At 34.2% G+C, this 23,156-nt stretch overlaps 1 protein-coding gene across 3 annotated transcripts in view; it reads right to left on the bottom strand.

Annotated features, from left to right (window-relative positions):
- The window catches only part of LOC149068847 (spatacsin), an 85,856-nt gene that overhangs the window by 60,204 nt on the left and 2,496 nt on the right, over window positions 1-23,156 (bottom strand). For all 3 annotated transcript variants that reach the window (XM_089250713.1, XM_089250714.1, XM_089250715.1), the window contains 9 exons: window positions 22,309-22,527; window positions 18,125-18,587; window positions 15,684-15,804; window positions 14,997-15,147; window positions 14,363-14,511; window positions 13,358-13,630; window positions 12,388-12,576; window positions 6,177-6,379; window positions 850-1,052 (listed from right to left, as the gene is read on the bottom strand). In XM_089250713.1, coding sequence (XP_089106839.1) covers window positions 850-1,052; window positions 6,177-6,379; window positions 12,388-12,576; window positions 13,358-13,630; window positions 14,363-14,511; window positions 14,997-15,147; window positions 15,684-15,804; window positions 18,125-18,587; window positions 22,309-22,527 — 1,971 coding nt within the window. The remainder of the gene's footprint in view (window positions 1-849; window positions 1,053-6,176; window positions 6,380-12,387; window positions 12,577-13,357; window positions 13,631-14,362; window positions 14,512-14,996; window positions 15,148-15,683; window positions 15,805-18,124; window positions 18,588-22,308; window positions 22,528-23,156) is intronic.

Genomic DNA, 23,156 nt, shown 5'->3' with positions numbered 1-23,156 from the left:
TTTTTTGTCTTAAATCTATAAGTGACATTAGTCAGTATGGAGTGGTCAGTCCTGGATTTTATGTATACTTCTATGCACAACGTTTTGCAATTACAAAGAGTAAAGAGTGCACATGAAACTTTTCTTTTGTTGAGGAGACTGCAGTTGCAGCTATTGATATGCTTAAAAAAAAAACTTAAGATATGATTTAAGTAAATTTCAAGTTTAAATATATATTTTTTAGCATAAAATATGATCATAGAGTGGATAATTTGCTATGTTCTTTGATGAGCAGAAATGAGAAAAAACATAGAAAAATTTAGTAGGCTATTAAAAAATATAATTAAATAAAAAAGATTATTTTTGAAAAACTTGTCATAAAGTACCAGCCAATGAGTTCTATTAATTATTTCAAAATAAAATGGGTACTTGTCAAATTTGTGGTGTACATCCTTACACAGGAGCAGAAAGACAACAGAAATCGGTTCCTTTACCATGACAATGTTTTGGCTCGGATGGTCCTCTTTGCCTAATAGTTCTCAGAAAAGTCCAGAATATTGTCCTACACCCTATGATGGATCTTGCTAAATGACAATTTCACTATTCACATGAATGAAGTTTGTGTTAGAGGAATGTGATTTAGTAACATGGATGAAGTATGAAGTAAAGATTGCACTGCAGATATTGAATGGTATTTCTGGTCAAGTACCAACCATGGTAAAGATATTGAAACAAGTTTTTCAAAGTGTACTAAAACATATGTGAAGAAAACCTCAAACTTGTAAAATTTTAATTGATTTCATTAAAGTTCTTAATCATTTTCTTTAAAAAAAATGTTCATATTTTGGTAATATATGAGAATTCTCTGACCTGATCCCTTTAAAACATGAGGTATGATGATACGCTCTCTTGCTTCTGTTGGCCACAAAGACACAGCGCTGACAATATTACAAGAGTAAGCTCCATTTTCACAATCACACCAGCTTGTAGAAGCTACATCCTCTACAACCAATGTCGAAGTCTCTTCTGAAGAATCCGGATAAGCACATTTATACCAACCCTCAAGGTGAACACTGGATAAAAAAAAATTGATATATGATTGCTTTAGTACCAACTTGAAATAGCTTACAAAAAAATTAAATACTGTAATTTTGAGAATCAAATATACTTTACATTAATTACAGCATTAAATTATGAAAATGTGCAAAAGAAATTTTCTAAATATGTTTCAATAACTTTAATAAAACATTAAAAATTAGAAATAAATAATCAGCAGGATTAAAAAACAAAGGTTTCTAAAATTTTTAATGTGGCCTACTTTTTAAAAACTAAGTCTATTTTTAGACAGGTTTCACTTGAAAAAAAATCATATCACACATTTCATAATGTTGTGAGACAACTTTCTTAGGAAAGGTCTCATTTTTTATAAATTAAATCAAACATTGTATTTCCAGTATCGTTCATTAAGAGACAACATCAGGTTGTGGTATTGCAGAAAAATTTTACTCTAATAGGGTTATGAATAAATGGAATAGTTTACCTCTGGAAGTCATGAATTCTAACATAATTGATATGCTTAAAAAAGGAATATGATGCTTATAAGGAAGGAATCAAGAAGCTATCTATACTTAGATAAGGCAATTATAATCTTTTTTATGAACAGGTGTATTATATATTATTAATTATTAATTTTTTCATGATATATGTTCTTATATTGGATTGCTGTATTTTTGTTATATTCGACATTCATATTTTTTATGAGCATCTTTTTTCCAGCCATCTCATTAGGCAATTCGTCTGTGTAGTCTTTGTTCTTTGTACAGTAGAATGTCAATAACTCAAACATTTGTTATTTTCATGGTTACATAATGCTAAATTCAATGGAAAGAAACATCTTAAACTCACACAACACAGGATAGCTAAAGCCAGCTTAAGTAGACTATGATACACATTTTGTGTTATAACAAATAATTTTTCGGAACTGCCCACGGAGAGAGATTGGCCAGTTAATAAATTTCCATAACATTCATCTTTATTTCAAAGATTCCTCATTTCATTTTTTTTTTTTTTGTCGTTTGTTGGTCAAAAATAGTTCCTCATACCTTAGGGGTAGGGTCATTTTCCACTTTTCAAAGCCCAGTAATTCACCCTGTTAATTTATCGTGATGGAATAGAATCGTTTGACTACACAGGGTGTTCTGAAAGTGCTAATTGGGTCTTTATCTCATCAACTGTTCGGCATAAAGATATAGTGTTCCAATTTAAAAAATGCTCAAAGTGTGTTCAAAAATCATCCTGTACCAGTTTCGACAGTGAAAATACAATGTGTCACAAAATGAAAAATTTTAATTTTTATATGTACACCCTGTACAAAAAAAGCTCAATTAAAAATTAGTTGCCCTGTCTTTTTTGAGGCCAACAAAAGAAAATTTCATGTTTCTAAGTGCAATATTTGCATTCAAAAATCTGAGAAAAGTTGGGAAATAATAATTTAAATGAGGGAAAGAAGCATTGTCCATTAGTTTATTCCCAACTTTTCTCCAGTTTTAAATTTGGATAACTCAGCAAATTTTGCACTTGAAAAGCTGATTTTTTTTATCATTTTTTATTTTTTTGGTCTCAGAAGAACAGGGCAACAACTTTAATTGGGTTTTTTACAACAGTGTCCATATAAAAATTTAGATTTTTTTTATTTTGTGACACACTGTATTTTCACTGTCAAAACTGATACAGGGTGATTTTTGGACATATTTTGAGAATTTTTTAAATTTGAATCATTACTCTACGACAAACGATTATTGAGATAAAAGCCGAATTAGGACTACCTGTATGTATAAGTACATGCACATGATATAAATTATGTTTAAAAATTGAGAGAGTAAGATGAAATGAAACATTGCTAACTTGGCATCGCTTAAGTCGGCATGTTCATAGACACCGTTGGGGTGTCAAGTTATCGAGGTTCCACTGCATTTGCATTTTTGCATTGACTCATCTTATTAGTCATCTAGAAAATGCTTTGACGCAAAGTTTGAAATATACATTAATGTTCACGTATTTGTATTAAATGTAAATCATAATTTTAATTAACTATTTCAATTAATTCTTTTTTTTTTAATTAACTTCTTCCCCCTTACGTATTTTTTTTTTTTTACAATCAAAATATTATCACCCCATGCCTGCGGCCACCATGACCTATCATGTTATATTATGTTTAGTTTTTTTTTTGTTTTGTTTTCTTTTTACTTTCTGTTCACTCATGTTCTGTCAATTATTTTTTATTTATTTATTTTTATGTTTATAAGTTTCATATCAAATTGTAAATTTTGATTGCCAGTAAGGGCCATTTGGCTCCTTGGTAATTTTTTTCTCCCCTTTTTTTCTGTATTCCTCATTTCTGACTAATAAAGTATTGTATAAAGTTGTAACAAAGCGTTAAAGACTAATAAAAGTTCAAAAAAAAATATATATATATGTATATAATTTATTCCCTATAAATTTCTCATGGATGACACCATGCTGTCCTTACCCAATTGAGAAAAGTGTATTAAAAAATAGAGAGAGATTAAGGCATTGGGCGACATAAAATCAGAGTTTCCAAGGGGGGGGGCTGATGGAATGTATCAGAAGGTGGGTAATAGCTACAAATATAACATGGAATTCTATGGGTTGGCTCAAGAAGGAGGCGATGAGAATTTTTTTCTTCTGAAAAGGGGGAAGCAGCGGAACAGAGAAGTTTGGGAAACTATACACTAGACATTTTCTGGCTGATTGGTGTTAACCTATTAAAAACGACATCGATTTCTAGAAAGAAAAAAACACTAAGTGGAAACACTCCCACCATTTATTGGTGAAGAAAAAAATTGAAATGTCAAATGGTAAATTTTCTTACCAACCGGTGTCAATGGGTTAAGTGTAGTAGTTCTTGAAGTCATATTTTTGAGTGGGAATGGGGTTACCATTAATCAGTAACAGGAATGCAAAATTGCTGGTGGTCGACCTAACTTCTGGCTGCAGAGGAGGCTGTTGTCGATAAGCAGCCATCGGTAAGTAAGAGTTTTTATGCCTCAATCTGACAATGTAACATTACTATTTCCAAATGTAATTCTTACTTTGAGAAATTTTGTTGATGACTAATGATTATCAAAATAGTGAAATGGCAGTAAGGCAGCAAAGGCATAATGTAATTCTCAATGGTCTTCTTAGGTCTCTGTTCCAATCATACTAAATATGTAAAAACACATGCATATATATATGTCTGGGTATCATATTTCTCAGCTTTTCTGTAGCAGTCTTATGTTACTTTTAAAATTATCATTTAGGAAGCTTGTGCACCATTGACGTGATGCCCATGTGTTTTGGCAAGTGACTAAAGGCCTGTTTATACGAGACAAGTGCTTTATTGGTAACTTAATTTTTAGTTGCCAAGTACGATACAATGTATGCAGACGATAAGGGCCGTTTACACGGCTTTAGTTGGCAAGTGCAGAAATGATTTAGTTGGTAAGTGAGATAAGAACGATTCTATTTTTTCTGGTTAAGTAGACCTATGCGCATGCGCCAGTGGGCGTGACCTGCCGCTCTTGGAGGGGCCTTTTTGCTCTCTCACGGAGGGGTTTATTTTGATCTCAACCGTGAACCTGTTCATACTCCGTCGTCTCCTGAAGTTTCGCTAGAATTCCGCGGAACTATTTGATGGTGAGGTGGCCAGAGGACACAACCTTCAAGTTTGATGAAAAATATCTTCGCCATGAATTTTTGTTGAACTATAGAAATGAAAATTACCTTAACAAACAAGCTAAAAATTATTCGATGTTGGAAAAAGCTATGGAATATTCTGTCGACGTGATGTCAGGAGTTGAAAAATTTGAAGATTCAAAAATATATATAAGGTGTGGAGGATTAATATATTAAAAAATGGAGAGGGGGGTTTCGAATATTTCTCTCGTCCAGAACGAATTTGCTGCCATCTGTTGAAAAAGTACATGATAAAATATTTAACGTAAAGATATCATCTCTAAGGATTAAATTAACAAATAAAAATAATTTCGAAAATTTGGAAATAATTTTCATGTTTAATGAATTTTTATTATTTAATTTTTAACCCTTAGAATTTCCTACGAATGCCAAGAATTTTCTCCCGTATTTTCGGCTTACATAATTCATAATTTATCTCCTCTTTAACTTTGATTAAAGTATCATATAATCGATATTTACAACTTAGAGGAGAAATAGAGAAATCTTATATTTCTTCTCGATGACTTACATAAGTTTATAATATGTTGTGTATTCTTTTTTCCCCTCTTGGGTAAGTGAAAGTGAATAAATTTATATTCTTTAAAAAAAATATCATATAATGTGGCTCTGATCACGCTATTCGTAAGTTCTAAGTTCTACCTGATCATCTTCATCCATTGTTACAAAAGCTATGAGTTTTAAAAAAAAGCATTTCTCTGAATGCCAGATAAATAAAAAATTATCACTATTATTCTCCCGCGCGTTGTGCGTCTCTCTCACTCCGTGTATTTGAGTAGACTGAAGCGCGCATGCGCAAACTGCGCTCACCTCCGTGAAAATTATCCAATGAGCGTCTACTTACCACTAATACGTGTGGACACTTTCAAGAAGAATCTGTAAGTAAAAATTAAGTTGCCCACTAAAGCACTTGTCTCGTGTAAACGGGCCTTAAGTCTAAACATATTGCAAAGTAGCAGACCAGTTGCTGGCTACTTTTGGAATTGGAGCCAATGTCTGAGATCCTGTTAGTATGTGGAATGGCTGGATCTCAGAGTTTGGCTGAAACACCTGCATTAATTTTTGTTTCAAAAAATCTAAATATCTAGAAAAAATTGTTACGAACATGATTTTGTATAAGTTTCATTCATCAATTAATTGCATTTAAACATTTCAGCATTAGTTCTGAATGTTTAGCACACAATTTCAAACAAATATTTGTAGAATACAAAAAAAAAAGTATTTACATGAAAGGTAAATTTTATCCTGAAAGGTATAATAGTATATTTTATATGCATAAAAACTTGACAAAAATTTTAAGCAGAAATTTCTGAATTAGCATGTACTTTACTTTCATGTTAAAAAAATGACAGTTTAAATGAAAATTCTGTAAAAAAAAAAAGAGAAACAAAAAGAAACTTTGATTATTTAGGCTCCAAAAAAGAAAACATCTTTTCACTTACCTTTTTTCTTCTTGCAGCTTTTTTGCATGTTCAAATGAAGAGCAAGGATATAACTGCTCAATGATGGATATAAACTTCAATGTTTCTTCATCCTTTTCAGACAAAGCTTTCTTCTCACGTAGAAATTGTGCAAGAAGTTCTCGAACATCAGGTTCTTTAGTATCTCTCAATACATTAGACAGTTTTTCATTAGCTGACAATCCCTAAAATGAGCAAACATTCAGTTTTGAATTTAATTTTTAAAAAATTTAAACAATGGTCAGCAGACAGAAAAAGTTTAATTCAAATTTCACTCCTTCTGAAATTTTTTTTTTTTTAATTTTAAGCTACGTTTCTCAATATACAGTAAGACATAGGTATAATGTCTATGGTTTTAACATTACTTTACATATAACATACATTTTTAAAAGTCTCAGCCAACAGAATAGTAATATTCTTTACTAAAATTTCCCACCTTCAGTGTCATGTTTAAATTCCAAAACCACGCAGAGTCATCTTGAAATATACTCTTCTTTGAGAAGCATGACTCAAACAGAAAATGACATTTTATCTTTTATTGGGTTTATCTTTCACTTGCATTCATTTCTTTTTCTTGGATTCCACAAACTAGATATGCAGAAAATTTCTAAAAAAATATAAATGTATAGTCATATCCTGATTTAACGCCCCCCCCCCTTAATTTTGGCAAATTCTGGTGTGCTATAACAAGTTTAGCATTATCACAAAAATGAGAAACTTTGCCTGGTTTTAATTTATACAAAAATACGTTTTTAAGACAAATAAATTCAATTGGTCGAATGGTCGACACGTTTCGGCTCTTCAATGGAGAGCCGTCATCAGGACCTCGTGATCCGAATTCACACGAATGAGTCATGGAGGAGTGATGTTTACGTCTGGTCGTCCGAAGAGTTCGCCTTTGTATTTGCTGCGTCCGAGTGGTCTTTGGATGCGAATTGGGGAGCCATCTGTTGCAAAGTGTTGAAAGTTTTGTCACGACTGAGGTTAATAAAGCCTGTCCAAGCTGACGAAATAGGTGGCGTGTTTCTTCCATCATTAACGAGGAAATTCTGGCATGTTCTGATGAAGTATCCCTCGAGAAAATTCAATTCAGAATTGTGTGTTGCTTTTTTAAAAACAAACGCTTTATCAAAATCAAAATAATGTGAACGTTGCCAACAGTGTTGGGCAATAGCCGAACTATCCGTCCGTCCGCTCTCAACATGCTTTCGGTGTTCGAGAACTCGAATATTTAGATTTCTTCTAGTTTGGCCAATATATCCATTTTCGCAATTCTTGCATGGGATGAAGTAGATACCAGATTCTTTGGAGGGTGAGATAGGATCTTTCAGATGGGAAAAGGTGACTCACCTATATTGGCCAAACTATATATAGGATCTATAGGATATATATACCAAACTATAGGATATATAGGCCAAACTATATATAGGATCTTTCAGATGGGAAAAGGGGAGTCACCTTTTCCCATCTGTAAGATCCTATCTCACCCTCCAAAGAATCTGGTATCTACTTCATCCCATGCAAGAATTGCGAAAATGGATATATTGGCCAAACTAGAAGAAATCTAAATATTCGAGTTCTCGAACACCGAAAGCACGTTGAGAGCGGACGGTCGGATAGTTCAGCTATTGCCCAACACTGTTGGCAACGTTCACATCATTTTGATTTTGATAAAGCGTTTGTTTTTAAAAAAGCAACACACAATTCTGAATTGAATTTTCACGAGGGATACTTCATCAGAACATGCCAGAATTTCCTCGCTAATGATGGAAGAAACACGCCACCTATTTCGTCAGCTTGGACAGGCTTTATTAACCTCAGTCGTGACAAAACTTTCAACACTTTGCAACAGATGGCTCCCCAATTCGCATCCAAAGACCACTCGGACGCAGCAAATACAAAGGCGAACTCTTCGGACGACCAGACGTAAACATCACTCCTCCATGACTCATTCGTGTGAATTCGGATCACGAGGTCCTGATGACGGCTCTCCATCGAAAAGCTGAAACGCGTCGAAATAAATTTATTTCCCTCATCAAATAATTCATTTCTTAATGAAGTATTTGATGAGGGTTTCTTATGAAAAATAGTCAATCAATATCATAATTTGCAGTATTACTTAAAATTTTTATTATTTGTAAAAATATATTTAATGATTCTAGTAATTTTTGAATTGTTCTGAGGGACAGGTTTGGTTCTTTTGACTCAAAAGTTTGCTCAACTCTGCACTATACAGTCCAACCTTCTGTAAAGGTATAACAAATAAGAGAAAAAAAGTGGTTGAGCAGATAATTTCTTCTAGTCTTATACAGTTTTAGGCATTAATAGAAGAAAAACTAAATAAGTGGATAAAACTGCCTGAAGAAATGTTTATTTTCAGTCCAAAATTTTCAAAACAATGCAAACAACACAACCCTTTATGAATACTTAATTTTTCTGTCAAGTTTTTTCATCCATCTGTTTCAGAAAATATGTAGAGAAAAAAATTAGTAAACAAAATTCTCATAATGCTCTAACACAATGCATGGAAAACAAATTTATTGAAGCGATTTCACTGTATTTCACATGACTGAATAAGCAAATATTGTGCTTTTTGGTCCCAAAAGTACCAATTTAGAAAGGTGTAGCCTCGTAGGGTTGAAACTACTATATTTTTATTTTCAAGGGACTGAAAATTTACATCTGAGGGGGAAAAAAAATCCAGCTTACGACAACATATACACCACGTGGGCGACATCACAACAACTTCGTTCGAATAACTCTCGAACACAACTGCCACGAGAGCGAATCGCGGGCGCGCCAGCTATATTCGTGAATACGGTCGGCCGTGACCGTTACAGACTTCCCCCTCTGGTTTCATGAAACCGTCTCGGTATGAAACCAGGAAGTCTTCAAACATAAACAATACGGTGCATATAAACAATCAAAAATATTTGACGAACACATTTCAATAGTGGAGGGCAAAAAATAAAAAATAAATAAAAATCACATATTTTCAAAAATAATATATATATATATAGTTAATTCTTCACGAGAACGATGACTTGTAGGTATCAATCTACGACTTTTTCGGAGGGCGGCCTCGTTGCCGCATAGGCATCACCGGTGTCTGTGCAATGTTCTTGCAAGGTCGAAATGCTGATGTATGATTCACTCCAAGTGATACCTGAGGTGAAGATGTACTGGCCACATCATGTCTACATGGAGATCTCGAATTTTGGAGCCTCGGCAATGAGTGTCTACAGTTTTCGTTTTTTCTTTCGTCTTGTGGAACTCTACGTGATCCTGGAAGACGGATTCGTCCTTGAAGGTCATCTCACAGTATTGACAGACGACCCCCTGGACGAGAATCGGCTGTTGCGATTCTGGCAATGACGCTATCGTTTCCTCGGCGTACGCCTTGTTCATGTGGGTCATGACGTGCTTTATCATCTGCAATTTCCGACTGAACGTGGACTGGCAGATTCCGCAAGCGTAGGCAGCCTGCGAGCGACTGGCTGATACGACCTTGCCGCTGCTTGAAGTTGGTGACTTTGTGGACATGGAATGGCTTCTTGAGTGTTGCTCGTCAACGTGTCTATGAAATTGACTCTTCTGGGTGAAAACGAACTGACAGGGATGACATCTGAATGGGTTTCTGGCGTCGAGCGGAGGATTCACTGCGACCCTTTGTTTCTTTGCATCGTCTTTTGCAGGCATAGCCGTCGTTTCTATCATGACCTCGGCCTTTTTGCGTCCCCTTTCTCTCTCGCTTCGGATGTCCACAAGTCGAGGCGGGACAGGCTTGCGACTCGTCTTGGTTTTCGCTGGATACATTCGGTAGAGACACAGGTGTTGGTGAACTATTACCAGTGTTGATATGATGTTGAACGAATGGAGTAGGCTCTCCCCCTGGTTTGAAGACATCCTGATGTTCGCTTAGCGGGGCGCTAAGTTGACGCTTTTGTTCGGGAGTCAAATCTCTTCCCTCGTCAGCACGCAATCGGTATGAATGCATGAGGTCCACTGATTCTGCACAATCAGCCGCTGGAAGCTGTGGGAATGAGAATTGGTGATGGGGAGTGTCACTGAAAAACCAGCATTTCCTTTTTAGATCCACAGCGATGCCTGCTGCCGTCAGGAAGTCTAATCCCAGCAGCGATCGGTTTCCCTTTGCTTCTGGAAACACTAAAAAGGTGGTATCAATAGTTTGATTTCCAATGCGTACAGGTACTTTGACTTCATAGACCTTGCTGATAGACCGGGTACCATCAGCCAGACAAATAGTCGTGGTGGCACTGTTCATTGGTATATTTTTACTTAGGAAAAGCTTGTATAAGAGTTCCCCAGCAACCGAGTGTGTCGCACCTGTGTCGATACATATGAGACCACGATCTTGACATAGTTGAATTTCCATCAGCGGTAGCGATACCTGAGCGTCTGTGGGTTGACAGCTGTACAAAATAGCGTTGTTTGGTGATTTCACAGCTGTCGCAGTCGATGGAGAGCAATTTGGACATTTTGCTTTGATGAACCCTGGCATATGACATCCATAGCAAACGATAGACGATCCGTCATGAAAAGGTATGGATTTTTGGGGTTGCACAGTTTGACGAACTTGTTCGGGTTTATTCGGAAAATTGTTTCTGTTGAAAACACTTCTGATATTGTCATAGGCATCCAGTTTATCGGCAAGAACAGTGGGTGAGATTACTTCTGTCCACTCATCCATCAGATGCTCTTTGCATTCAGGAGGGACTTTCTTTTTCATCTGGTCAGTGATGATCAAGTCCTTTAACCCATGGAAAGTTGTGATGTTCGATTCAGTTAACCAGTTGTCGAAGAACGACCTGAGCTCGAAATAGTAATCACGCCAAGTACTGTCTTTCGATTTCTTGTGAGTAGCAAACAGTTGACAGAATTTTTCAGCAGATAATCGGAAGCGTTTCAGGAGGACCCCTTTCACATGTTGATAATCAGATGCTTTATCTTCAGGTTCCTGAAGCGATGAGCGATGTTATACTACTCGGCAGGACTGTGATGAGGTGGGATACCCAAAATTCTTCAGGGACCTTCATCAATTTGAGTTGCCGTTCAGCGAGAGATAGAAACAAGGATATGTCATCCTTTTGAACGTCGAAACTCTGGAGCAGTTTATGAAGTTCAAATCTAAATTCTGGTGACGTTGACACAGAGCTGGCACCGTTATAAGCGAATTCGGGTTGAAGTTTGAGTTTTTCAAGTTCGAATTGCATTTCCAACTTTCGGATTTCGATTTCCGCTTGAAGCGTGGCTTGTTCCCGTTGATCTTGGCGTTTAGAGTCCGAAATTCTCTCATCGATGACAGTTAGCAGGAATTCTTTCATAAAGTCCTCATCATAATCGTCGTGGTTGATTATTGCAGATTTTATCTGAATGACTGTCATGTCGGTTGACACTGCTACTCCCAATGCTTGAGCTAGAACGATGAGGTCTTGCTTCTTTCCTTTTGCTAAATAAGCCATGTCACACTATATATAAACCAATGTTTCAATAACAATAAAAAAAAAAAATCTACACTTTTGAGACGTGCGGAACGACATTAAAAAAAAACGAACATTAAACATTTTCACACTCTACGAACACTTTCGCGAATTTCGTTTCAGGTTGAAAACGAACATCGGACGAACATTTTCACACTCGACGAACACTTCTGCGAATTTCGAAACGAAAAAACCATCATATTTCACGTTGGGCGCCAAATTGTAGCCTCGTAGGGTTGAAACTACTATATTTTTATTTTCAAGGGACTGAAAATTTACATCTGAGGGGGAAAAAATCCAGCTTACGACAACATATACACCGCGTGGGCGACATCACAACAACTTCGTTCGAACCACTCTCGAACACAACTACCACGAGAGCGAATCTCGGGAGCGCCACCTATATTCGTGAATACGGTCGGCCGTGACCGTTACAAAGGTTCATTTTTAGTGGAGGTAATCTATGCAAGCACTATTTGTTAAGTAATATAAGATATGGGTATGAATATACTGAGCGTGTTTTCTTAGATCTATGATTACTATTATGGCTCAGTGATAGAGGGGAAAAAATGATAAAACTATATATAAAACATTAAAAAATTCAGTCACTTGATAATTTAACTAAAAATATACTAATATTAAATAGCAAATTTTCATATGAATAAAAGAAGATATAGAATAAAAAAACTTACCAAGTTCATTAGCACTTTTATGGCTTTCATGAGATGGCCTTGCTGCAAAAACTGAGATACAAGCTGATTCCCTATTTTGTGAAATTCATCTATGTGACCCCAATGCTTCTTTGTTGAACAACTGTAATTTAAGAAATAACTCTGGGCTACCATGATCTTCCCTTCCACAATGGCTTCCACAAAAATATCCTAAAAAAATTGGTTTATTTTCATCAATAATATGAGGTCATAAAATCTCAATCTTACAAAGTAACTGGAAAGAACTTAATAATACAACAGAACCTCAATAAACAGAGATAGACTTGAAGGGTTGGGGTAGAGACAAGATGATGGCAATGTCAGTACAAGAAAATAATATGATAAAATTTCAGGATAAAAGAGTGATATCTCGCAATAACAGTATGTAGACCAAAGCCACCTCTTATATAACGACTAGTCTAAAAGGCTTTGCTTGTACTCATAACACCTGCCAGTTGATGACAACTGGTCACATAATCAGACCTGAGACAAGTCCTTTTTTTTCTCACGACGGATCAGGTTGTCTTAACAAGGACAGAGGCACCCCCCGCCCCTACAAGTTTTTTTTTTTTAATAGTTTCCCTTTTATTTCAATAAAAAGATAAATTTGAAAAAAAAAAGTAGTAGCTATATGCAAATGCATATTAATGAGCACCTTCAATAATTTAGGACCTTTATTTGGCTTGGGACCCTATTCCTGGGCCTTGTGGGCCTATTCATTTCAAGACACTACTAACTGCAGGAATTAGCTTCCATAGCACAAACCATGACTGTCTTACCACTGTGTTAATGCAAGAAAGGATTTCAAATTGAAACCCCTGTATCATCCAAAAAATCATTGAGTCATCAAAATAGAATATGAAGTAAAATACACTACGATTAAAAAAATGTTAAGTTTGACTGTATTATATTCCATTAATGTTTTTCATTCTATAAGTGAAACTATAATTACCTCCAAATGCTTTCCATCCCAAGATTGCCATTGATTTGAGATTTGTGAAGGATATGAAAACGGAATTTCTTCTAATACATCAGCATCACTTTCATATTCTTCCCTAGCCATTTTAACTCTGTCTTTATTCAGGCTCATTTCTTGTAGCTTGTTGAGGTAATCGCAAAAGTATAGAGATGATTCTTTTTTTTCTGTAGTGATATCATCGAGTTCCCCTGAAACGATGCTGTTGTCTATATCTTTTAATAATTGCAATGATGACAGTTTTGATATCTGAAAAGTTCAAATTTTATTTTGATTTCTTGACATAACCAGATAATTACAAAGAATCTAGTTGGTAATCACATATCTGAAATTCAGTATTTCATGTCAATCTACTATCAATTCACACAAAGGCGGAAATATATTAAAAATTATATTTCACAACAAAAATAAATTTTTCATAAAAATAATAGTTAAATACCAGTTTCTCACTTCAAATTTGAAAAATAGATGGTAGCACTTGAACACATAGCATTTACAACACTTGCCTACATGCATAGTTAAATTCTCAAAAACACAATTCTGACACAGCACTTTTTTGATGGAAAAAAATTCAAAGTTTTTACAAAGTTATTCAGTGGGTTGCTTCTATAGCAACAGACTGGATTGTGCACAGTCGATAAGACAAAGGTATATGCCCAACAGTAAGAGAAAAATATTTGTTAGTCTGACCAAACTGCTGTATCAACATATGAGCCATACCTTTAATGAAAAAGAAATGCTTTGAAAAACAAAACATAAGTGCTTAAGTGCATATGCAAAAAGTGAAGAACTTCTTTTTTGAGACATTGTTCATACACTAATATGTCACATAATGGCTGTTTAAAAAAAAAAGCTATTTTGTAAATTAACATTTTTGAAAAAAATACTAAAACTTACCAAACCAAAATTAGAGATTTGCAATAGACAAGTGAAAGAAAATTATAGATATACTTCATAAATACTACATAACATACTGAATACCTGCAGAAGCTTTTCAGCAAAATGTTGTGAAGAAGGTTCTCCAGTGGCACCTTGAATAGCTCCAAGTAATAAGTCCATAACTTTCATCCACGACATGTGCTCTTGCCTCAATTTGTGAACAGAATTCTCACTCAAAAATTGGCAATATCCTAGAGCATTAAAAATAATAGTTTTCATGGTAATAAAAAAATAATATTTCTATTCTATTTTGCTCCCCCCCCCCCTTTAAATAAGAATTAAAGGATGTCATTAAAAAAATTGATGAAGTAACAAGCTAAAGTTTTTTTTTTTCTTATTTTCACCACACCACACATTCCAGCCAAATTTGTAATTGAAATGAACAACTACTTCAGAGGTCTTCAACCTTTTTCTAGTCGCGAGCACTGCCTGTACTCATCATGAAAAGAAGAGCACCCTTACAGCAAGTTTGACATATGAATGCATGAAATTAGGATGATTTCAATCTTTGAATGCAATGTGTACAAGTTTTTTAATTGGAATTGTTGATCAAGTGTTTGTGAGCACAAAATAGGACACAAGCATTGAGCACTCTGGGTGGTTCAAGGAACACGGTTGTGCTCGCGAGCAATGGGTTGAAGATGCCTGAACTGCTTTAATACAGCAACATACATACTTTCTTCACGAGTTTTTAGAAAAAACTTTATGGCATCCAATTGCCGATTACTGAGTCCTTGCTTTAGTACTTCAATATCAATTATAATATTCTGCCAATTGTTCAAATCAGACAACATTTCTGCAGATCTACTAAACTGGTGCATCATCAGCTAAAAATAAATAAAACAGCTTATAAATATATTGAACAGTCAACAAATTGTCTGTGCTTCTTTGCATTAATAACAAAAAATATTTACAAAATTTCAGAGCTTACATTTTTGAAGACTATTAGCATAATAAAAAAAAAGCAAATATATATTTTAAAAATGCAGACACTTCTAATATCCATGGAATAGAACTGTTATGAGCATTTGGCTAGAGAAAAGAAGTTCAAATTTATAACATTTGAAGAAAGTGTGAAGCTGCAATGTATAAAATATGAAAATTTTCTTGATAACAAAAAGAAAATTTATCTCAGAACAAATCTAACATTCATAGTTTGATTTTTGTCCCAAAACAATGCTGTTTGCAAGACCAAAAATCTAAATACTTATTTACAGTTATGCATATCTTGATTATTTAAAGAATCAATGTTCTAAATTTTTAATCATCTGCTATTATTAGAATGAAAAGAAATTTATTAACTAAATAAGAGAATTGCCGTTTGAAATAGAAAAAGTGGAATATGTTTACATTTTCTACTTACTTCATTGATGAGCTTATTTTGTTCTATATTATACAACAAAACAGCAAGGCTTGATTTGTATAATAGGAGCAGAGGAAAAGTTTCTGAGCTATATTGTAATATAAAAGCTCGTCCATCCAGTCTAAGAAGGAAAAACAAATGCTTGAAATATTGTTACCATCAGAGAAATTAGCATCTGTACAAGATAAGTGAGTAAAAGCAATCATAATTGTAATATATAACACACATTATACAGGGTGATAAGCGAATAAGCCCTTATTTCAAAATTAAATATTTCTACAACAAAGATCAATAGAATTATGCGGTAAACGGTACGTTTATTAGCAAAACTGTAAGAATGTTGTACAGAAATTTCGAAAATTTAGTTTTTTTTTTTAATTTTTTAAAATTAAAAAAAAAGCTGGAGATTTTGGGGTTCCGAAAATCCTCATTTGTGTGAAGAGAAACCACTGCATTCACCTAAAGTTACTGCATGGGCTGCGGTATGCGCCATGTGTGCTGACAAATTGTTCCAAAATTGTAATGTAACGTTCAGTAGTAATCGTTTCTCGCACGAAGAAGAGGCTGATAATGCCTCTGGCATTAATTAATTAAACTAAATTTTCGCAATTTCTGTACAACATTCTTACAGTTTTGCTAATAAACGTACGTTTACCGCATAATTCTATTGATCTTTGTTGTAGAGATATTTAATTTTGAAATAAGGGCTTATTCGCTGATCACCCTGTATATCATTTATACAAAAAATAAATGAAAAGGAGTCAGACAGGGTAATTTCACCAAAGCTGTTTACCACTGTTTTAGAAGAAGTATTTAGGAATTAAAATAAATGGAGAATTTCCACAACCATTTAAATTGTGCCGATGACATTATTATCAGTAATAATCCAGATTAACTAAAAAAAATTATACTAGAACTGGTGAAGGCAAGTATTTAGGTGGATCTGAAAATGAATCTGCAAAAGACTAAAGTTCTAAAGACTACTATGTTCAGCTCGTTCCCTTCGAAGAAGAATATTTTGCTGAACACCCAGAGATGGAAGAAGTACAAAGCTACGTATACCTGGGACAAGAAACTACCATGGAAAACAGCATCCTCAATGAAATAAACAGAAGAATCAGAATTGGGTGGAGCACTTTTAGCAAAAACTGTGTAATGCTGATGAACCACATGCCATTATGCCTGAAAAGAAAAATGTTTAACCAGTGTGTGCTACAAGCACTGACTTAAGGAGCTAAAACATGGACACTCACAAGAAAGACAATACAAAGGCTACTGACAACACAAAGAAGCATGGAAAGATGCATGTTAGGCATCACAAGGAGAGACAGAATATGAATCACTACGATAAGAAGACACACACAAAGGTATATGATATGGGAAATAATTAAAAGTTAACATGGCAATGGGATGGATATATTGCCAGAAGACAGCAACAGATGGACCATAAGTATTATGGATTGGTACCCCCATGGTGTTAAACGTTCAAGAAGGCATCCCCAAACAAGATGGATTGATGAGATCCGAAAAGTGGCTGGAGTCATTTGGATGGCAAAAGCATCAGACAGAGTAAAATGAAAAGATTTAGAAGAGACCTACATCCAACAGTGGATTGAAAATGGTTGTTGATGATGGCATATATATTTTTCTTTAGGAGAGACCCTAAGGTAATGCATAGAAAAATTGAAAATGGTTGATAACACACAAATTTTAACCAAAAACTTGTTTTCCACATTGAAATGAGTATAAAAAGAACATTATGAGGTGCAATATTATACAGTGACAATCATGTAATGATTCAATTCACATTCTAGTTATTGGTTTCTTGATAAGCTCATTGTGTGGCTGTTTTCATAAGTGAAAAGTCATTTTGCATAAATGTGTTGGTTTTTTTGTTTTTAATGTGCAACAGATGACCAAAAATCATTCATCAAAAAAACTTTTATCATGAACCTGCCAGATTTCCTATCATTTTCGAGGATTTCTAATTGGTAATTTACATGAGCATACTTTATTTTGGTTTCATGGCATTGTGCATAAAAGTTTTCTCCAATAGTCTTATTCCATATTTACATGGAGTCTGTGTAAAAAATTAAAAAATTATATCTTACAATGAGTTTGAAATGACGATAACAAGAAAAGCTGCAATGTTTATGAATCTTCATTACAACTCTCTCAAATGTTATAAAAACTATTGCTCAATACCTTCGGATTCAGAGTAAACCGCTTATTTAAGTTCCAGGTGTACATTTTGAAAAATATAAAAATCTATAAAATTTCATTAAAATTTATCTGTCTAGCAATTAATCTATAGGTGCATTAAAGTTCAGATTCAATCACCCGGAAAAATATAAATGCAACTGATATGTGGCATTGTAGCAAATAAAATGAGAAAACAAATAATTCCAGAAACTTTTGAGATTTGTCAAACTTAAAACCACCTTCTGTATAAAGTAGATGCCTGAACAGACAGTTGATGAACTCCAACAACAGAACTTTCGTCACTGGAAAAGAGAAAACACAGTTTTCCATTGCACACAGTCATAAAGTCAAGGCACAAGCTTTTCTTGTCACAGGAAAGTATGATTGGTTGTAAAGTCTTCGAACATAAAGATAAACTTCTAAATCCTTCATCACCTCTCTGGACAGATGGAAACTGTTTAGAGAAAGCTGTGACAGATACAGATATTGAAGATTGGTGGGAAGACAATAATGAATCAAATGATTCTCGAAATTCCCCCAAATTCATATAGTGAAATCTTGACAAAGAGCTGCAAAACACTATGATATCTTTCTCAAGGCTCACAGAAAACTGCTGCATATGTTCTCTTTCATCTGTGGATGATTTGCATTTTGTCAGATCAACTTCAAAGACTTTTGAATTGCTAGAAACTGAATATGCATCTGCATTGAAATTAAGTAAAATATCATGAATATTTTTCTTTTTCTTGAAAAAAAAAACAACAACAGCTTATTCATATTACAGCATTAGGATATTTCAGCTATGTGTGAGCCAGTAAAGTAATAAGAATTCAGTTAGGTATTTCCCTCTGAACATACCATCTTACCACTTCTTCTTGCAAAAAAAAAAATAGCAACAATGGCAACTTCACTAAGACTTTCAAGGGGGGATTTGCGGTGATTAATATCAATGTCACTAGTTGCCTTCTTAAAAACAAAAAGTAGTGAGGCGTTTGAAAATATTTGAAGGAGATTTTGGGTGAGATATAAAAAAATATATCAATGTAATAGTTTCAGAATCTCTTAAAAATGTCATTATAGAAAGAATTATCGTAGTAAAGGTAAACTTCATAGTATTGAGAAAAGTTTAACATTAGATCAAAAGTAAATCTAAATAGGATGATTTGAAAAAAAAATTCATTGTAGAGAGATTTATCATTAAACAGTCAATAGGGTCAAGTGGGGTAAAGTGGTCAGGTGGGGTAAAATGGTCATACTGAACATAAAATGGCATAACTTAAGAATTTCAATTGATATTACTACCAAATTTCTGTTTTAACTTTCACTTGCTAGTAGCTAAGTTTTTCACCTAAAATATAATGCCAAGCAACATTTTAGTGGAAATGAACATTTTTTTTGTTGTTGAAGCTCGGGTTCCATTTTTTGAGTGGCTGAATAACTTCTCTCTACCATTTTAGTTGCTAAAACTTTTTATAGATTGGCTGTACAGGGCACTTCAGAAGTATCTCAAGAACACTATTCCATGCACTGGTAAGTTGTAATCATTATATTTCATATTTTATAGTAATTTAAACAATGTGGGGTAAAGTGGTCATAGCATTAGGCTTAACTAACACTTAGTTGCTAGGAGCTATTTTGCTAACATATAATTGAACTTGTAAGATTTTTTTTACTCAATTTACTTTTTATTTAATGTAGTTTAATTTTTTTCTTTTCCAGAGCAAACATGCACTTGGAAAGTAGGTGTTTGAACCTATATGTGAAAAGAATATACAACAGTACTCTGACATTCTTCCATTAGTATTGTTAGCTGTTGGAAAGAGCATTAGAGTATCATGTGAGCTGCAAGAACATGAGTTAAAGATTCCATATGACTTAAGGAAGATGGATCATTAACAAGTCAAGACAAAAGGATTCTAGAAGAAAATCACGGTTACCATGCAAAGGAGACTAGTATTGAAGGCTTGAAATCTCTTGCTCAATGTGAACAACCCCCCCCCCCCCTTTGTAGATGTTGAACTTCCACAATTCACAACCAAGGGAAGTAAAGATACAGAATCAACTGCATGAGTGGCTGACTTGAACTTAGAAAGTGTCAAAATTAGCTAATATCAGTGCTGTGTCTGATGAGAGACTTGAAACGAGCCATATACTGACTACCTTGCCCTCGTTAATCTCAGCTGTAAACGAAAGGGTAATACAGAGCTCAAGGGCAAAATGAAAACATGTTCAGGATAGAATAAGAGAAATCTTAATTAAGGAAATAGTTGAACTTTGACTGCCACAAAATAAATATGCAAAAATTACATTAAACTCCCATAGCCAAAAAAAAAATTTCTGGAAGATCTGACACAAATCTATAACTATTCAAACTTTACGAAAAATGTCAGAAGGCTGTGTGTGTGGGGTGCTGGTTTATTATGAAGAGAACAAAAACCAATAATGCAAATTATCAGACAAGTGATTAATAAGGATTTATTATCTGTTGAATATCTTGAAAAAGCTTAAATAATGAATTTTTATACCTTTCCAGAAAATAAGGACATAGATGAAATAAGAGAGCAGTTGTATTTGAAGATCCTAATGAAGCCGAGCTTTATAACCACAGAGTACATTAAAAGTTATAAATTTAAAAGTATAGAATGATTGTTTGATAAATGTGTTAAATAAAATTTCAATGCCCACTGATTATTTTCTTAAAATTTCATTATTATTTGGTATGACCATTTTACCCCATGCACTACTCATTTTACCCCACCCCATGGGGTAAAGTGGTCATAAAAGTGAGGTCTAAAAAGTTGCAGAAAAAAAAACTGTTACACTCAAAAAATATTTTTGAAAAATGTGCTAATATACTCTCTAAGAATGTAATGTAAAATATCAGCCAAAAGATATCCTATTTTTGAAAAAGTCATATGGTTATACCTCTTCAAAGATGAAAACACCTCTTTTTATGACCATTTTACCCCACCTGACCCTACTCATTAACTGCTGTGGTGGTCGAGTGGTCATAATGATTACACTTGCATTGTGAGGACCCGGATTCAAACTCCACGTTACCACAACAGTAGTCGGGTGAAGTTGGTTTCCCATGGTTCCCAACTTCGAGGTGCAAATGCGGGCCGATTTCTCCCTTAAAAGGTCTAGCCACAGAGAGCAACAGGCCTACAATGACACAGTTATTCAATCATTACACTTCACTCATAGTTAGAAAAACTGATGGCAGATGGCGGCACAACAAACATTACACAGAAACAAACTTCGCATCGGGTTCATAACACGTACACGCACATTCCAGCATGTACCAATTCGTTAGAGGTTCCGCAGAGGAATATGGATGAGGCACATACCTCTTGAAAATTAAAAAATTTTCTAGATATAAACTACTGGACTTATGGATTACCAATGTAAGGCCAATTATTACAATAATTAGATTACCTGTACAAGACCTGCAATTTTATTGCCTGCATGAGAGAAAATACTCACTGAAATTAAAAAAAAATTATTTTATTGATATAAAAATTTATAACATTTGCAGGTTTGTACAATATTTTCCCTCATTTTTTTTGCATGGAGTTGAGATGCGTGAGAAAGAATCTAATGGAATAATGGTAAGATATTTTTTCCGGTTTTTGCAAACTTTTCTGAGGTAAGGTTACAAGGGACAGGTAAAAATTAAGTGAATTTTTTTGTTTGAAATTTCCTGTTGCTTCAGAATTCTCTCTGAGACCGTCCATCCCTTTGGGAAAGAGCGCAAACCATCCCAAGATGGTCTCTCTGGCCGATCAGTGGTCATGTCTGTCTGTCTGTTGCTTCAGAATAAAAATATTACAGACAGAGCATTAGAAAAGAACTTAATGAACTTTTTCATTGGATAGTATGGGTCACATCACAAGAAATCACTGATTTAACACTACAAATAGATAACTCAATTTTAGATGCTTTGAGAAAAACACATTTGAAAATTTAGTTCAATAGCAAATACAGTGGCCATAAAATATGAAACTTGTAAAAGTAGTTCTTCCTTTGTTTTAGAGAGACACTGGGTTTTATGTTGAAGTGTGCATGCTACGGTGCTTAATTTTTTTTTAAGTTACCCCGATATTAATATTGTTGTTATTATTATTTTACTTATTATTATTTTTTTGTGTTACCTAGTTGCAATATTCACCTTTATGATATGGTCTCTAGCTCATTTAGCTGAAATAAGGACTCCTTATTAAGTGAATAATTATTTCCAGTTGATGCTGAAGCTCCGCCTTTACTCTGCGTAAGTCAGTCTTTGTGGATTGGATTGGTGTGATGGATAACCAATATTTTATGCATAAGTTTATATTCATAAAAACCCACATTTATACCCCTGTCAAAAAATCCAAGAAACGTTGAACACAAATCATGCTCAGAACATTCAAAATAAGGATACAAAGATTTGTGCCACTATGATCCAAAACAAAAATTGTTTCTTTCACCAAAGAAATTTGTCTTGCAGGTCTCTGACACTCCGTGATATCCACAAATGATGTTAATCGAGGATCATCATTATTGTAATGGAAAAATGTCACCACATATCTTCTATCAAAACAAATCACAGCTTCTTTCTCTTCATATCGTAATATGTCGGTTGGTTCTGGTTTATGCAGAACTGAAAAAACATTTTAAATATATGATTATATAAATTATTAATTACTAATAATCACACATTAATATAGAAATTAAATAATGTTTGATCATATATAAATACCTATATTCATGCAATGCAATATGATCATTGAAAGAGTATATGAAACTGGATAAGTTGCTTGAAAGAAATGATAAACTCCCTCGTTTATGATTATATAGCATGGCCATAAACATTTTTTTAATGATATTGAAAAACTACCAGCGCAATATCTGAGAATCATTCTTTGTGCTAAAAGGGTGACCAGATGCTCTGGTTTAAAAGTATCAAACTTTGGTTGCTCTGTTTGGATAACTTGCAATACAAAACAAGTTTTAAAATAATGACATTATACATATGATACTAAGAAATTCAAAATTCAATAATAGACTAAATTTAGAAAAAACAATTTAAAAAAATGGTCATAATTTTAGGAAGAAATATTGTTACAAGGGAAGTTTGAAAGCATGTTTTCCATAGAGATAGCTGCAAATGAAATGGCCATAAAGAGTCAAAGAATACATATTGCCTTGACTGTCCTCGATGCATGATGAGAATATATAGAGTAGAGATGAAGCTGGCTGAGAGAGGTGAGCAGCAGACAAGCTCAGTTG

The sequence above is a fragment of the Pholcus phalangioides genome, unplaced genomic scaffold (assembly GCF_987345545.1).
Source record: "Pholcus phalangioides strain wild (caught in Gottingen) unplaced genomic scaffold, Ppha-v1.0 ptg000024l_1, whole genome shotgun sequence".
Lineage (NCBI taxonomy): Eukaryota > Metazoa > Arthropoda > Arachnida > Araneae > Pholcidae > Pholcus > Pholcus phalangioides.
This window is presented reverse-complemented; position numbering and strand designations above follow the sequence as displayed.